At 42.8% G+C, this 18,061-nt stretch overlaps 1 protein-coding gene across 3 annotated transcripts; it reads right to left on the bottom strand.

Annotated features, from left to right (window-relative positions):
• Positions 1-1,297: 1,297 nt before the first annotated feature.
• Positions 1,298-16,272, bottom strand: LOC124007175 (interleukin-13 receptor subunit alpha-2-like). 3 transcript variants are annotated; one of them, XM_046317552.1, is made up of 10 exons: positions 15,974-16,272; positions 15,148-15,253; positions 6,907-7,058; positions 4,584-4,737; positions 4,241-4,361; positions 3,898-4,082; positions 2,716-2,867; positions 2,347-2,491; positions 2,020-2,104; positions 1,298-1,928 (listed from the first exon to the last, which is right to left on the bottom strand). In XM_046317552.1, the coding sequence occupies exons 2-10, from the start codon at positions 15,236-15,238 to the stop codon at positions 1,814-1,816; spliced, it is 1,200 nt and encodes a 399-aa protein (XP_046173508.1). In that variant the 5' UTR covers positions 15,239-15,253; positions 15,974-16,272; the 3' UTR covers positions 1,298-1,813. The 3 variants fall into 3 exon arrangements, with proteins under 3 accessions (XP_046173508.1, XP_046173507.1, XP_046173506.1); XM_046317551.1 differs by having other exon boundaries at positions 2,020-2,128; positions 2,347-2,488; positions 15,974-16,271; XM_046317550.1 differs by having other exon boundaries at positions 2,020-2,128; positions 15,974-16,270.
• Positions 16,273-18,061: the final 1,789 nt, after the last annotated feature.

The following is an 18,061-nucleotide window of genomic DNA, read 5'->3' as shown; positions in this document are numbered from 1 at the left end:
GTGGCTAGGGCAATAAATTGCAATGTGCGTACTGTGAGATGCCTAAGACAGCGCTACAGGGAGACAGGACGGACAGCTGGTCATCCTCGCAGTGGCAGACCACATGTAACAACACCTGCATAGGATCAGCACATCTGAACATCACACCTGCAGGACAGGTACAGGATGGCAACAACAACTGCCCAAGTTATTCCAGAAACGAACAGTCAGTGCTCAGACTGTCTGCAATAGGCTAAGAGAGGCTGGACTGAGGGATTGTAGGCCTGTTGTAAGGCAGGTCCTCAGACATCACGGCAACTTTGTCGCCTATGGGCACAAACCTACCGTCGCTGGACCAGACAGGACTGGTAAAAAGTGCTCTTCACTGACAAGTTGCGGTTTTGTGTCACCAGGAGTGATTGTCAGATTTGCGTTTATCGTCAAAGGAATGAGCGTTACAACGAGGCCTGTACTCTGGAGTGGGATTAATTGAGGTGGACGGTCCGTCATGGTCTGGGGTGGTGTGTCACAGCATCATCGGACTGAGCTTGTCGTCACTGCAATCAATCTCAAAGTTGTACGTTACAGGGAAGATATCCTCCTCCCTCATGTGGTACCCCTGCTGCAGGCTCATCCTGACATGACCCTCCAGCATTACAATGCCACCAGCCGTACTGATCATTCTGCGTGCAGTACATGAGATGCACTGCAGCACTTAATGCAGCTGGTGGCCACACCAGATACTTTTGCCCCTCCCCCTTTGTTCAGGGACACATTATTCCATTTGTTAGTCACATGTTTTGTGGAACTTGTTCAGTTTGTGGCTCAGTTGTTGAATCTAATGTTTATACAAATATTTAAACAGGTTAAGTTTGCTGAAAATAAACAGTTGACAGTGAGAGGAAGTTGAGTTGCTGAATTTAGAATAGAATGAGAAGTTTAAGAAAGTTCTTAGCTGAGAGTTGGCCAGCTGCTTCCCAGATCTTAGGGAGAACACCAGAAACAAATGTGAAGTTTAGAATATAGGTCAATGATTCTGCAATAAGTGGGACAGAGATGCACTTAGATATAAAATGGTTGAAATTAAAATGAGAAAGTGTATCTGGGAGCACATCATTCGCTAGTCTGTTTCGAGGTGGATAAAGGACTCCTACTGGAATTAGAGGAATTTCCAGAAACTTATTTCAAATATATGGCCAGTTGAGGCAATGAAATAAAGACATTTCAGCAACATGTCATTGTAAGAGCAACAATGTCCACTTAGTCGCCATGACACCATACCTCTCAAGCGCTCTGAAACAGCAATCACTACAAATACAATACACATCTTTATAGGTATAGACAAGAAGCATAGTTTTATAAAACATGACTTCACAACACCACCCAACACATTTAATGTTAACAGGCTTGGGAATTCTATGCAAAGGACTTAAGATACATTCAACTTCATACAATGGCATTCAACTTTATACAATGGCAAACTACTACAAACAATTACTTCAGTATAATTTGTGATTTAAAATACATGTAGTAAGTAAACAAAATGGGTATAAAGAGTTGCAGCATTTTTTTAAATGATATACTGTGTAACTTAATGCCTGGAGTCTTTGCATAAATAGTTAGGCAAGACTATTTAATATTGTATTGAGCAACATTAAGTTGAACACATCAGTGCGTAAGAGATTAATATCAGTATGCATATCAATATTACTGTCTCTTCCACATTTTTTGTGCATAAGGGTGTGTGGGTGCGTAGGAGCGTGTGTGTTAATCACCTGTGTAACTTCTATGTCTTCGTGGTTTGTGTGCCCCCAGATAATGCTTGCAAAGGCTACTACTTGTTCCTTGTTTTATTGGGAAAAGGATCACAAGCAGTGAGTCCTTTGGAGTATTCCATCAGTTTGTGCAGGGGACAGAAATGCATCATTTTCCCCTCTCTGCCTTTACACCTAAGAGAGAGAGTAGATTAAGATTTGCAATGATTCTTCACCAGTCTTTCAGTGTTAGCTATGTGGATTGTGTGTGTGTGCGTGTACTCACTTTGTCCAGAGTGCCAGGCCACACAGAGACAGGACCACCACGGAGATGATGACCACGATGACCAGCGCACAGACAACCACAGCATCTGACACAAAACCAGGAGGTTGCTCTTTATCAAGGGAAAAAGAGATGGGTTCAAATATCCATTCTTACGGGGGGGGGGGACGTGGAAGAAAGTGCATTCCAGTGATTCCAGTGATCCAGTAATTAGTACGAGTTTTGTTATGTAAAAGTGAGGCATTTGCATGGAAGAGGAACAGGCAACTCTATAAATTGCATTTAAGGATATAATTTCTGTGTGTAGAAATGTTTAACAAACAATGTTACCTGGGTGACAGAACCAACGACTCCAATCACTCCAGAAGCCTCTGTCAGCACAGTAGTGGTGCACCCTGGACCTGACCCGGAAGCAGTGGGCTCCATCCATTGAAAGGAAAGTGAGGGTCATCTCCCTGGTTACATTCCTCTGCTTCTGGTGACAGGAACAGTATCAAATTTTAGGAAAACTTCAGAAAGTTTGTTCTCTAACCAATAAACAATAGAATTTGCTTCTTCAAAGCGTCATCTAAGTACCTATCAATTATTCCACTATGTTATGCGTCAAAACATTAAATGGTGTGAAAATATATATTGCTATATGAACTATATGAAGTTAATCCATGCATGTCATAAATAGAGGGCTTGGTAAGGGCATACCAACAACTGCTGCCCGCCTACGCCCTCGCTGGTTTCCACCTCATACTCCAGGCAGTGGCTGGGGATACTTCCATGGGGTAAGTCCCAGTGCACCTGGAGCCTCCTGTCTAGACCAGCCTCCAGATGCACTGCCTCTATGGCTGCAGGCTTCACTGCAGAGTACACACAAAGGACATATTTTCAATTTTCTTTGTGAAAACATGACTCATCACCAGTATCGTGCACTGAGAAAAAAACAGTTACACAAGCTTCTTGGAGGGAACGCAACACCCTGCTAAACTCAACTCCCCGTGGAGTTAGAGGTATGTGATTGTAGGTGCGGGTAAGGATGGCAGAGAATATGACCTGTTCCTGGGAATTTATTTCCTTAACATGGTAATTGTGGGGAAAAGGGGCTGGATGGAACCAAAGAAATGAAAAGTTAAGATTCCCCTCTCCTACCTATTTTATCACCACCTGGCGCACTATCCAAAATACACGGGGTGATCCACCCAGGTCTTACCTAGTGTGCATAGACCGAGTACATACTATGAGTACATGTATGCCCGCACGCCTCTTGCCTAAGCACTCCCAAGGTGCCTTCCCCCCTGGGAACAAATTCAACAGAATAATACAAACTTAAAGTGAACACTTTCAATAATTAAAAACACTGAGTCCTATTGGCACACACACCTCAGAAGTAGCAGCTACAAAATACTTTCAATAAAACTGAGCAACAACCAACACAGGACATCCAAGAAACACTCTTCCTCAAAGGAACACTGTCTTTTCAAGCTATGAAGGTGTCAGTAATTGCCAACAGCTGTATCCCCTAACAAGAGTGCGGGATCAGAGCTCCAATCTGCAATGGGGCCAACCAATCAGCTGTTTGGAAATATCCAGAAAGCCATTTCCTGAAATATACATATACACAAACAAACCCAAAAACACAGAAACTGGGGAACGTAACACGCTCACTGCAAAATCTGCAAACTCCCAGTTTGCAACAATAAAACGCAACACGCATCCCCAGTTAATAAAGTAGATGACATGTGTTTGGATATGTTAACACTGATTAAAAGACGTGATGGAAAGTAACTGTATGGGCAGTTGAACAATGTTTATGGAAAATAGCAAATATCAAAACATTAGCAGTATTGCATTGAAAAGGTGAGGCATATCATGGCCTGATGTGAGTGTTACCGTGGTTCTGAACTTGCAGGGAGAAGAACGCCGACCTCAAAGCCACCTTGGGGGAGGAGCTGTTCACACATATGTTGAAAGCACTGAATTCTGGGAGACATTCCCTGGTGAATGTGCAGCCAGTCCTGACCCCATTGGAGTGGATGTACTGAGGGCACTCCTCAGCCTGCTCCATCTCCCGATGCCTGGAGAAGCACACAGACACCCACAGAATGCAATTTAGGGCAGCATTCACAGAGATTATATTAATCCAGTGAAACCAGTCTACACAGGTACAGACATGTAGGTAGTTTATATGGCAGGAGATATGTTATGATGTACATTATGTGATAGGGTGACATACCAAAAGTACAGACTGTGCTTGGAGTGGGCTGGCTCCTCTAATCCCACCTCCCAGGTGCACTCCATGACCTCCTTCTGGTAGAACACGCAGCCAAATCCCTGGACCCTGGAGTCAACTGGACCTGGTAGGAATTCAAAAGAGATGAAGGGATTCATAGATTATCATGATGGTGCCTGTAGAGAATTCCGTCCATACAGCACTCCCCTATCATTGATCATTTCCTATATATATAGGATAATGAGAGGAAAGAAGTCTCTCCCTCTTTCTGTCAGGTTATCGGTGTCATTTAATCCGAACCAAACAACTCCATATCTACAAAAGAATATTGTCCTCCTGACCTCACCTGTGTTATTGGGTGGCAGGACCATCTTTGTGAAGGGGCTCTTTAGCTCAGTGCCGTTAGTGCAGGCTCCCCTCAGTACGGTTGAGATCCGTACCCTGACCTCCTTCTCCAGGTCAAACTGAGCTCGGTACCATGTCCGTACAGTCCTGATCACCTATTCATACACAGACAATATTACATTCATGTTATTCATACCTCAGGAACGTGGTCACCACTCTGGTGTAATAGCTATAGACACAGATCATATTGAAAATGTATTCATGATTCTGTCATGAACACAACAGTATAATTTAATGGAAGCTAAATGCGGTTGTCTAAGCAACCACAAATCTAAACAGAGCCAAAGGATAATATTGTAGGGAAATATTCCACCATGCGCATCATCACAGGCACACTTTGATCCACCCCTCTTCCCTGGCTCCATGTCCTGGCAAACATTACTCCCCCCACATATCCGGAGACGCCAAACTACCCACAGAATGATTGGAAAGGTCCAAAACGCCCCACAACTGCTGCTCCATAAGACCTCTTCAACCCACCAAAGATATGCCTCCCATTAAGTATATTAAGATATAGATATGCCTCCCCAGGAAGGAGTAGTCCACCTTCAATATTTTCAGGACTGGCCCATGCGTCGCCAACCTCCACCGACTGAACATTAAAGAAAGCCCCCAATGTGCCTGTGGGGTGGACAAAACCATGCGCCACATTCTTGAAGTCTGTCTAATCTACAAACTCAGCGGAGGCCTACTCACCCTCAACACAGCAGGACCGGAAGCAATTGCTTGGCTAAGGGACTCTGCCTTCTCTAAATAAAATACAGTGCCTTGCAAAGGTATTCATCCCCCTTGGCGTTTTTCCTATTTTGTTACAACCTGTAACCTGTAATTTGAATGGATTTTTATTTGGATTTCATGTAATGGACTTACACAAAACAGTCCAAATTGGTGAAGTGAAATAAAAAATTAATTTAAAAAATGAAAGAAAAAATATATATTTTTAAGAAAAGTGGTCCATGCAATATCTATTCACCCCATTTGCTATGAAGCCCCTAAATAAGATCTGGTGCAACCAATTACATTCAGAAGTCACATCATTAGTTGAATAAAGTCCACCTGTGTGCAATCTAAGTTTCACATGATCTGTCAGATCTCAGTATATATACACCTGTTCTGAAAAGCCCCAGAGTATGCAACACCACCAGGCAAGTGGCACCATGAAGACCAAGGAGCTCTCCAAACAGGTCAGGGACAAAGTTGTGGAGAAGTACAGATCAGGGTTGGGCTATAAAAAATATCAGAAACTTTGAACATCCCATGGAGCCACATTAAAACCATTATTATAAATTTGAAAGATTATGGCACCACAACAAACCTGCCAAGAGAGGGCCACCCACCTAAACAATAATCCTGAAGGAGCTGTAAAGGTCCACAGCGGAGATTGGAGTATCTGTCCATATGAGCGCTTTAAGCCATACACTCCACAGAGCTGGTGTTCGCCAAAAGGCATGTGGGAGTCTCCCCAAACATATGGAAGAAGGTACTCTGGTCAGGTAAGACTAAAATTGAGCTTTTTTGCCATCAAGGAAAAAGCTATGTTTAGCGCAAAACCCAACACCTCTCATCACTCCGAGAACACCATCCCCACAGTGAAGCATGGTGGTGGCAGCATCATGCTGTGGGGATGTTTTTCCATTGGCAGGGACTGGGAAACTTGTCAGAATTGAAGGAATGATGGATGGCGCTAAATACAGAAAAATTATTGTGGGAAACCCGTTCCAGTCTTCCAGAGATTTGAGACTGGGCTTGAGGTTCACCTTCCAGCAGGACTATGACCCTAAGCATACTGCTAAAGCAACACTCGAGTGGTTTAAGGGGAAACCACTCTGGGAAACCACCATTTTTGTCTTATTTCTTGTTTGTTTCACAATAAAACATATATTGCATCTTCAAGGTGGTAGGCATGTTGGATTATTACAATATTACAACCCCCCCCCCACCACCCCCAATTTTTTTACATTTTAAATTCCAGGTTGTAAGGCAACAAAATAGGAAAAATGCCAAGGTGGGTGAATACTTTCGCACGCCACTGTAAATGGGGAAATATTAACATTACTGGTCTTGGCAGGCTGTTTATGGATGGTGTACCACATTTCTTTCTATTATTCTGTGTATAAGAACATAGTGTCCTTGGCCATGGCCTCAGTGGCCTTAGGACACACAGTCCTGACAGACAGGCAACACTGTACAAGTGTTTCTAGAATAACCCTCCAGTGTGTCAGGTACACATTTGGCAATGTCTAGTTATGTGTCCAGTGACTTACAGTCCATCTGTTCTGGTATGTGTTGAAGTATTCCAGGTGGTATCTCATTGAGCAGTCAGTCACGTTGGTCAGGCTGACAGGAGACGTCCAGTGGATGTCGAGCTGCCCAAGGTGGCCAAGGTCATCAACCCCAACGTTCTCAGGGGGATCCACTGAAAGTCAGTGAGATACACAGTATTTCCAGGTCAAAGGTTGATAGAGCAAAGGCACCAAGCTTGCGGTAAGCATTAAAGGGGCAATTGGTACATACATTTCTTGACATTTAAATGATTTTTTCTTTATTGTTTACTATTTTCTACATTGCAGAATAATAATGAAGACATCAAAATTATGAAATAACAATTATGTAATCATGTATAATATTTAAAGTGTTAAACAAATCCAAATAGATTTTAGAATCTGTAAAGTAGCCACCCTTTACCTTGATGACAGCTTTGCACATTCTTGGCATTCTCTCAACCATATTCACTTGGAATGCTTTTACAATGGTCTGGAAGGGAGTACCCACATATGCTGTTCACCCCGCTACCATCCAGAAGGCGAGGTCAGTATAGGTGCATCAAAGCTGGGACTGAGGGACTGAAAAACAGCTTATATCGCAAGGCTATCAGACTGTTAAACAGCCATCACTAACACAGAGAGGCTGCTGCCTACATACAGACTCAAATCATTGGCCACTTAGGTGTCCCGCTAGCGAGATAATTCCCCACAACATCCGGTGAAATTGGAGAGCGCCAAATTCAAATGACAAAATTGTAATATTAAACATTCATGAACATACAAGTGTCTTATATAATTTAAAAGCGTCACTTCTTGTTAATCCAACTACGTTGTCAGACTTCAAAAAGGCTGAAAGCATGCGATTATCTGAGGACAGCGCCCCACCAAAATATTTTTTTTCAACCAGCACAGGCTTCACAAAATCACAAATAGCAATTAAAGAAATCACTTACCGTTGAAGATCTTCCTCTGTTTGCAATCCCAAGGGTCCCAGCTACAACATGAATAGTTGTTTTGTTCAATAAAATTCTTCTTTATATCCAAAAAAGTCAGTTTAGTTGGCACCATTGATTTCAGTAATCCACTCCTTCAACATACATACAAAGGAATCTTCTGTAAGCTTCTTCCAAACAAGTCAAACAATGTTTCTACACAATCCTCAGGTACCCTAATATGTAAATAAATAATAATATTTCATAAGGAAAGAACGGTGTTCAATAGGAAAGGAAAATAACGAAGAGCGTGCCCTCATTCACATGTGCCAAAAGACTACTTTTCCCTTTGGAAAGACTACTATTTTTTCAAGAAACAAACCTGAAACCCGGTATAAAGACTTGACATCTAGTGGAAGCTATAAGTACTGCAATCTGGGAGGGATTTTCATATATAGACCCATAGACTTGCATTGGAAAGGCTTGTGACCACCCCAAAACAATTTCCAGATGGCTTTTCCTTGGGTTTTCGCCTGCCATATCAATTATGTTATACTCACAGACATTATTTTAACAGTTTTAGAAACTTCAACGTGTTTTCTATCGAATTCTACCAATTATATGCATATCCTAGCTTCTAGGCCTGAATAACAGGCAGTTTACTTTGGGCAAGTTAGTCAGGCGGAAATTCAGGATACATGTTAATAAATGGATCACTACTCACTTTAAATAATGCCACTTTAATAATGTTTACATCTTATACCATCTATTGCATCTTGCCTATGCCTCTTGGTCATCGCTCATCCATATATTTCTATGTACATATTATTATTCCATCTCTTTAGATTTGTGTGTATTAGGTAGTTGCTGTGGAACTGTTAGATTACTTGAAAGATATTGATGCACTGAACTAGAAGCACAAGCATTTCACTACACTCGCATTAACATCTGCTAACCATGTGTAAAATTTGATTTGATTTGCTGAGCACTTGTTGGCTGGTTTTCTTCACTCTGCGGTCCAACTCATTCCAAATCATCTCAATTGGGTTGAGGTTGGGTGATTGTGGAGGCCAGGTCATCTGATACAGCACTCAATTAATCTCCTTCTTGGTAAAATAGCCCTTACACATCCTGGAGGTGTGTTGGGTCATTGTCCTGTTGAAAAACAAATTATAGTCCCACTAAAGGCAAACCAGATGGGATGGCAAAGTGCTGCAGAATGCTGTGGTAGCCATGCTGGTTAAGTGTGCCATGAATTCTAAATAATTCACTGACAGAGTCACCAGCAAAGCACCCCCACACCATCACACCTCCTCCTCCATGCTTCACAGTGGGAACCACACATGTGGAGATCATCCGTTCACCTACTCTTCATCTCACAAAGACATTGCGGCTGGAACCAAAAATCTCACATTTGGACTCATCAGACCAAAGGACAGATTTCCACCGATCTAATGTTCATTGCTCGTGTTTCTTGGCCAAAAATTTGAATTTCGACCATGAAGGCCTGATTCACACAGTCTCCTCTGAAAAGTTGATGTTGAGATGTGTCTGTTAATTGAACTCTGTGAATAATTTATTTGGGTTGCAATCTGAGGTGCAGTTAACTCTAAAGAACGTATCCTCTGCAGCAGAGGTAACTCTGGGTCTTCCTTACCTGCTGCGGTCCTCATGAGAGCCAGTTTCATCATAGCGCTTGATGATTTTTGCGACTGCACCTTCATGTCTTAAAGTAATGATGTACTGTCACGAGCCTGCTATTCTGTGTAGTGGCTGTGTGGTCCCAAATTTGGGATTACGGGGCTTTTTTCCACGTTTAAAATGATAAACAATCAACATTGGCCATGGTGTCAATGAAGCATGATTTGTGCCGCGGTCATAACAACTCGGAACTGCGACAACTTGATTTCAGTGAGTTCAAGAAAACACCTCTCCGCGGCATCGCCGGACAGAGCTGGGGCTCTGCGCCTATTGTGGCCAAGAGGGACACCAGCTTCATTGGTGCCCGGTGTGTCCTAACCTGGGGTGCACTAGAGCAGAGGAGCAGCCCGTGACCTTCTGTCTCCCAGTGTAGGCATGAGTTTTCCATCATCACTTTCCGCCAAATCCTTTCTGGTGTCAATTTCACTGGCTGGCTATCCCCCATGGATATCCCCTTTCTGATGGATTTACCACTATTCTGGTTGTTGTTGACAGATTCTCAAAATGATTCCTCTCTCTGGTCTACCTACCACTCTCTAGTTCGCTGAGGCACTATTCCAGCAAGTCTTCTGGCACTATGACCTTCCGGAGGACGTTGGTTCCGACCGTGGTCCTCAATTCACATTTCGGGTCTGGAAAGTCTTCATGAAGAAGCTGGGGGCCATGGTTAGCCTCACATCTGGATAATGGCCTCAGTCTAACACGCAGGTGGAGAGGACCAACCAAGAGCTGGGGAGGTTCCTAAGGAGTCACTGCCAGGACCGGCAGGGGAAGTGGGCCCGGTTCTGTCCCTGGGCAGAATACGCCCAGAACTTACTTCGTCACTCCTCCACTAGGCTGACTCCCTTCCAGTGCATCCTGGGATATCAACTGGCCTTGGTTACGTGGACTCCGAGCCAGACCGAGGCCTCTGCAGTTGACGAGTGGTTCTTGCTTGCAGAGGATTTGTGAAACGCCACCCACGTAAGGCTCCAGCACACTGTCCACCATCAGAAGGATCAGGCGGATGGCCACCACAGTAAGTTTCCCGTGTTTCATCCTGGTGATCGCGTCTGGCTCTCCACCAGGAACCTCCTACTCCACCTGCCCTGCCGGTTGCTGCGTACTCCGCACAGGGAAGGAATCGGGCCCATTCCCCCTGCCGGTCCTGGCAATGGCTCCTCAGGAACCTCCCCAGCTCCTGGTTCATCCTCTCCACCTGCCCGTTAGACTGAGGACTATACCCGGAAGTGAGGCTGACCGTGACCCCAAGCTTCTCCATACCCGTGATCTGAATTGGGGTCCACGGTCGGAGACGATGTCCTCTGGAAGACCATAATGTGGAAGACTTGCTGGAACAGTGCCTCGGCGACCTGTAGAGCAGTAGGGAGACCAGAGAGAGGGCTGAAACGACAGGATTTGGAGAATATATCCACAACCATGAAAATTGTGGTGAAACCATCAGTGGAGGGGAGATCAGTGACAAAGTCAATGGATGGATGAGACCAGGGACGCTGGAAGGAGTTTCCCTGCTGGAGCGTGCCGAGGGGACTTAGTTTGGGCACACACAGAACAGGAGTTGACATAGCGAATAACGTCCTGAGCCAAGGTGTGCCACCAATACCTTTTGGAGAGTGATTGTATAGTACGGTTGATCCCAGGATGTCCAGCGACGAGAGATGTGTTTGCCCAGGTCAACAGCCACTCCCTTATCCCCATGGGAACGTAGGTGCGCTCAGGAGGACAGATAGAGGGTGCGGGTTCCCTCTCCAGAGCCTGGCAAATATCCACATCTACGTTGGAGACCACAGGGGCTATGACTCGAGAAGAAACAGGAAAACAGGTCCTCCGGCATTTGGGTGACCAGTCCGTGATTCTCATCCTCGACCATGAGATGGTGGGGTTATGGCGTTGCAGCCATGGGAGGCCGAGAATGATCTGGTGAGCTGGTGCCCTAATGATGAAGAAGGGAATGTTTTCCTGATGAATGGGCTCCACGGTGAGGATTTTTTACCATTATTTAACTTGGCAAGTGAGTTAAGAACAAATTCTTATTTTCAATGACGGCCTAGGAACAGTGGTTTAACTGCCTGTTCAGGGGCAGAATGACAGATTTGTACCTTGTCAGCTCGGGGATTTAAACTTGCAACCTTCTGGTTACTAGTCCAACACTCTAACCACATAGCTACCCTGCCGCCCCTATGGTTAGTGGTGTGGTGATGTATGTGTGATGGTTCTGGATCCTAGTGGCTTATTATCAACGGCTTGAACCAGAAACAAAGAGGAGAGCGGGTATGAGGTGATGTTCAGAGACGAGGCAAGGGTCTGGTCAATAAAGTTCCCCGCAGCACCGGAGTCCACTAGCGCTGTAGAAACAGAGGGACAGCCAGCTAGTGTGATCAACACTAAAAAGTGTTTGGCAGAAAATGATGAAGATGGGATACTCACACCTGCCCCAGGAGATGGAAGATCACATGACCGTCCCTCCGGACATTGCTGAAGCTGGTGCCCCCTTGACCACAATAGAGACAGAGCCCCAGCTGTCTCTGTCTACATCGGATGCTGCTACTGTCCAGAAGGTGAGCGCGTACTGGGCAGTGGTCTGGTCATCCTGCTGTAGTTGGAGTAGGCGCTCACCCCTCTCTCTGCCCTCCGGTGGATGATCAAAGATACCTCTGAACAAAGCCATGAACCCCTCATACGAAGCCAGCTCCTCCTCTCCTCTCTCCCAGATGGCTTCCGTCAGCAGATAAATAATCGTGGCAACTTTGGACCTCTTGGTGGTGGGGAATCCCATATGGTGCGCAAAATAGAGGGAGCACTGGAATAGGAAGCCAATGCATTTAGATAAAATTCAGTCATATTTATCCCGGAGAGACAAATGGGCATTGCTGACCTGGGCAGACAGCTGAATGGACTAGTGTGTTTGCTCGCTGGGTCGACTGGTGGCAGAGTATCCTACGCTAGAAGAAGGCAACGCTACTCAGGTATGTTTGAGACTCGGTCTCAACCTTTAAGTCTTTACTGAAGAATCATCTCTTCAGTAGGTCATATGATTGAGTGTAGTCTAGCCCAGGAGTGTGAAGGTGAACGGAAAGGCTCTGGAGCAACGAACCGCCCTTGCAGTCTCTGCCTGGCCAGTTCTCCTCGCTCCACTGGGATTCTCTGCCTCTAAGCCTATTACAATGGCTGAGTCTCTGGCTTACTGGTGCTCTTCCATGCTGTCCCTAGGAGGGGTGCGTCACTTGAATGGGTTGAGTCGCTGACGTGGTCTTCCTGTCTGGGTTGGCGCCACCCCCCCTCTGGGTTGTGCTGTGGCGGAGATCTTTGTGGGCTATACTTTGCCTTGTCTCAGGATGGTAAGTTGGTGGTTGAAGGTATCCCTCTAGTGGTGTGGGGGCTGTGCTTTGGCAAAGTGGGTGGGGTTATATCCTGCCTGTTTGGCCCTGTCCTGGGGTATCATCGGATGGGGCCACAGTGTCTCCTGACCCCTCCTGACCCCTCCTGTCTCAGCCTCCAGTATTTATGCTGCAGTAGTTTATGTGTCGGGGGCTAGGGTCAGTCATTATCTGGAGTATTTCTCCTGTCTTATCCGGTGTCCTGAGTGAATTTAAGTAGGCTCTCTCTAATCCTCTCTTTCTTTCTTTCTCTCTCTCGGAGGACCTGAGCCCTAGGACCATGCCTCAGGACTACCTGGCTACAATGCCACTTAATATAATGTTTAGATACCCTACATTACTCATCTCATATGTGTATATATATATATATATATATATATATATATACACTGTACTCATTTAAACTGCTGCATCTTGCTGCATCTACTGCATCTTGCCATCTTTATGTAATACATGTATCACTAGCCACTTTAAACTATGCCACTTTATATTTATATACCCTACATTACTCATCTCATATGTATATACTGTACTTGATACATTTTACATTTACATTTAAGTTATTTAGCAGACGCTCTTATCCCATCTACTGCATCTTGCCTATGCCGCTCTGTACCATCACTCCTTCATATATCTTTATGTACATATTCTTTATCCCTTTACACTTGTGTCTATAAGGTAGCAGTTGTGGAATTGTTAGGTTAGATTACTCGTTGGTTATTACTGCATTACTGGAACTAGAAGCACAAGCATTTCGCTACGCTCACACTAACATCTGCTAACCATGTGTATGTGACAAATACAATTTGATTTGATTTGCTGTCTGTCACCTTGATTACTCAAAATTCTCTCAAAATGTGCGCCTACATTGTACACTTTCATTCACAGGCTAATTTGTAGCAACCTCATGATGGGTATAGGAAAATGTGAGTATCATGTAGTAGGCTAAATCTATCGATGTTACATTGAGCTGGGTGAATGGAATATGAATGACAGTCATCCAATATGCTGTAATATAAATAAGGTAATGTTCATTTTAAAAAAGTATCATCTTCCCTCATCTTAAACAACACTGACCGCCACTGATTTATTGCCACAGGGGTCCACCTCTTGCCTTCAGAAAGCATTTATACCCCTTGACTTATTGCACATTTTGTTGTGTTACAGCCTGAACTCAATATTGATAAAAAATAATAATAATAATAATTCACCCATCTACGCACAAGTGAAAACATATTTTTAGAAATGTTTGCAAATGTATTGAAAATAAAATGCATAAATATCTCATTTACATAGGTTTTCACACTCCTGAGTCAATACTTTGTAGAAGCACCTTTGGCAGCAATTACAGTGGTGAGTCTTACCCAGAAAGTCTCCAAGAGCTTTCCACACCTGGACATTTGCCCATGATTCTTTTCAAGATTCTTCAAGCTCTGTCAAATTGATGTATTGATACACCATCCAAAGTGTAATGAATAACTTCACCATGCTCAAAGGAATATTCAATGTCTGCTTTTTCACCCATCTACCAATCGGTGCCCTTCTTTGAGAGCGGTTGGAAAACTTCCCTCGTCTTTGTGGTTGAAACTGTGTTTTAAATTCACTGCTCGACTGAGGGACCTTATAGATAATTGTATGTTTGGGGTAAAGAGATGAGGTAGTCATTCAAAAATCATGTTAAACACTATTATTGCACACAGAGTGAGTCCATGTAACTCATTAAGCAAATGTTTACTCCTGAACTTATTTAGGCTTGCCATAACAAAGGGGTTGAATACTTTTTGACTCAAGTTGTTTCAGCTTTTCATTTTTAATTCATTTGTAAACATTTTTAATAACATAATTCCAATTTGGCACTGTGGGGTATTGTGTGTAGGCCAGTGGAAAAAACATCTACATTTAATTCATTTTAAATTCAGGCTGTAACACAACAAAATGTGGAAAAAGTCAAGGGGGTGTGAAAACTTTCTGAAGATATTGCAGATAACAGGAGGAGTTGATACTCAAAGTAAAGTACATGGGAGGGATCTGAAATAATCTAGTAAATGTCTGTTAAAAAATAGTCTGCATGGAGGGATTCGGCCTCACATCCATGACCTTCACAACAATTTATTTGGGACCAGCTTTTGTTTTAGATCAATCTGATGTAGAATGGAAATCCGCCTGTCATTACAAGTTAGTACAGTAAGACAGTGATGAATTAATAGAAAAATACACTTGTAGAGACTAACCTGTCATTTCTTGTAGCTTGATGCACTGACTCCAGTCAGATATAAGCATTAATATGGCTGTCAGCCACCACCCTTTTCTACTCTTCAGCATTCTCTTAACTGGCCCCTGGAACATCATGAGAATTCAATTGTACAATTTAGTATTGATAAATCAATCACATATATCTTATCATGAATTATACTCTCAGTAAACACCAGTATAGTACAGTACAGTACAGTACAGTATGGAATCTGAAGGGTATGGAATGATCCTGATAAACACAATATTATGTAGATGAAAACAAAAACATGCATTATTTAAAATAAATGTGTAATTGTCTTATAAACCTCAGGTACAATGCCTTCAGAAAGTATTCATAACCCTTGAGTTATTCCACATTTTGTTGTGGGATTCAAATGGATTTCATTGTAATTTGTCAACCATCTACACAAAATACTCTAATGTCAAAGTGGAAGAAATCTCCTTTACTTTCTGAAGGCACTGTACCTTTTAAGTCTTAATAATGTGGAGAAAATACATTGTTGACATGCACAAGTTGTAATCTATTGTACTGAATGCCATTGCATTCTCTATAGAATATCAATATAAATATACTGTTATTATTGTACAAAGTAAATGTTTTCAAGCACGTACAGTAGAGAATTCATACACTATACAGTGCACGTATGCTTTTAAATTAAACCATGTGTTTACAAAGGCAACCCACAACTTGTATGTTTGCTTTATATCAACAGTTTAGCAGAATATAAAAATGCTATAATTTGGATCCAATACAGAGAGAACAGAGAAGATAAAAGTGCATAGCCACAGACAAGGAGTACTTACTGTGAATTGAGTGAGAGAGCTCCTGTGTAGATGTTTGACAGCCTGCACCAGCTAATCAGGGCTGTGCGAAGTGCCTGCTTTTGTATTCTCTGGTGAACTACAGCGCAGCAGAAGCAGCAGGGAAAGACTACAGTATGTCTCAGGGGTCATGTACTGTACTCTGTAGGTCTGGATTCTCTACCAAACAAGGAAGCTCATATTTAGTGTGAATCTGCAGTTTTATCAGATTCCTGATGAACAGATGTATAAATAGAATGTGAAAGCCCTGTCAGCCTGTCCACCCAGCCTGTGAGTGTGGTCATGGATGTGGTTCTGTGGAAGGGGAGTCAAATATGCTGTTGCTCTGACCTGGATGGGTGGGGGTTGCAGGCTGAAGGTCTCTCATACTAACGGATGTTTTGTTTCCTTTTTCCCTTTTCCCAGGAATCATATATATATATATATATATATATATATATATATATATATATATATATATATATATATATATATATACACTCTGAGTGGCGATATCAAAAATATACAGTATACAGTCAAAGTTTGGACACATTTACTCATTCAAGGGTTTTTCTTTATTTGTACTATTTTCTACATTGTAAAATAATAGTGAAGACATCAAAACTACGAAATAACACATATGGAATTATGTAGTATCCCAAAAAAAGTGTTAAATTAAAAAATATATAGATGTATATTTGAGATTCTTCAAAGTAGCCACCATTTTCCTTGATGCCAGCTTTGCATGCACTTGGCATTCTCTCAACCAGCTTCATGAGGTATGAGGTCACCTGGAATGCATTTCAATTAACAGGTATGTCTTGTTAAAAGTTCATATGTGGAATTTATTTGATTCTTAATGCATTTGATCAATCAGTTGTGTTGTGACAAGGTAGGGGTGGTTTACAGAAGATTGCCCTAGTCCATATTATGGCAAGAACAGCTCAAATAAGCAAAGAGAAATGACAGTCCATCATTACTTTAAGTCATGAAGGTCAGTCAATGCGGAACATTTCAAGAAAGTTTCTTCAAGTGCAGTCGCAAAAACCATCAAGTGCTATGATGAAACTGACTCTCATGAGGACCGCCACAAGAAGGAAGACCCAGAGCTATCTCTGCTGCAGAGGATAAGTTCATTAGAGTTACCACCCTCAGAAATTGCAGCCCAAATAAATGCTTCACAGAGTTCAAGTAACAGACACATATCAACATCAACTGTTCATAGGAGACTGCATAAATCAGGCCTTCATGGTCAAATTGCTGCAGAGAAACCACTACTAAAGCACACCAATAATAATAAGAGACTTGCTTGGGCCAAGAAACACGAGCAATGGACATTAGACCGGTGGAAATCTGTCCTTTGGTCTGTTGAGTCTCAAATTTAAGATTTTTGGTTCCAATCCCTGTGTCTTTGTGAGACACAGAGTAGGTGAATGGATGATCTCTGCATTTGTGGTTCCCACCGTGAAGTATGGAGGAGGTGTGATGGTGTGGGGTTGCTTTGCTGGTGACACTGTCAGTGATTTATTTAGAATTCAAGGCACACTTAACCAGCATGCTACCACAGCATTCTGCATCGATACACCATCACATCTGGTTTGCGCTTAGTGGAACTATCATATGTTTTTCAACAGGACAATGACCCAACACACCTCCAGGCTGTGTAAGGGCTATTTTACCAAGAAGGAGATTGATTGAGTGCTGTATCAGATGACCTGGCCTCCACAATCACCCGACCTCAACCCAATTGAGATGGTTTTGGATGTGTTGGTCCACAGAGTGAGTGAAAAGCAGCCAACAAATGCTCAGTATATGTGGGAACTCCTTCAAGACTTTTGGAAAAGCATTCCAGGTGAAGCTCGTTCAGAGAATGCAAAGTGTGCAAAGCTGTCATCAAGGAAAAGGCTGGCTACTTTGAATAATCTAAAATAAAAAATATATTTTGATGTTTAACACTTTTTTTGGTGACTATAATGATTCCATTGTGTTATTTCATAGTTTTGATGTCTTCACTATTATTATACAATGTAGCAAATGGTAAAAATAAAGAAAAACTCTTCAATGAGTAGCTGTGTCCAAACTTTTGACTGG

Source organism: Oncorhynchus gorbuscha, linkage group LG20 (assembly GCF_021184085.1).
Source record: "Oncorhynchus gorbuscha isolate QuinsamMale2020 ecotype Even-year linkage group LG20, OgorEven_v1.0, whole genome shotgun sequence".
Taxonomy (NCBI): Eukaryota; Metazoa; Chordata; class Actinopteri; order Salmoniformes; family Salmonidae; genus Oncorhynchus; species Oncorhynchus gorbuscha.
This window is presented reverse-complemented; position numbering and strand designations above follow the sequence as displayed.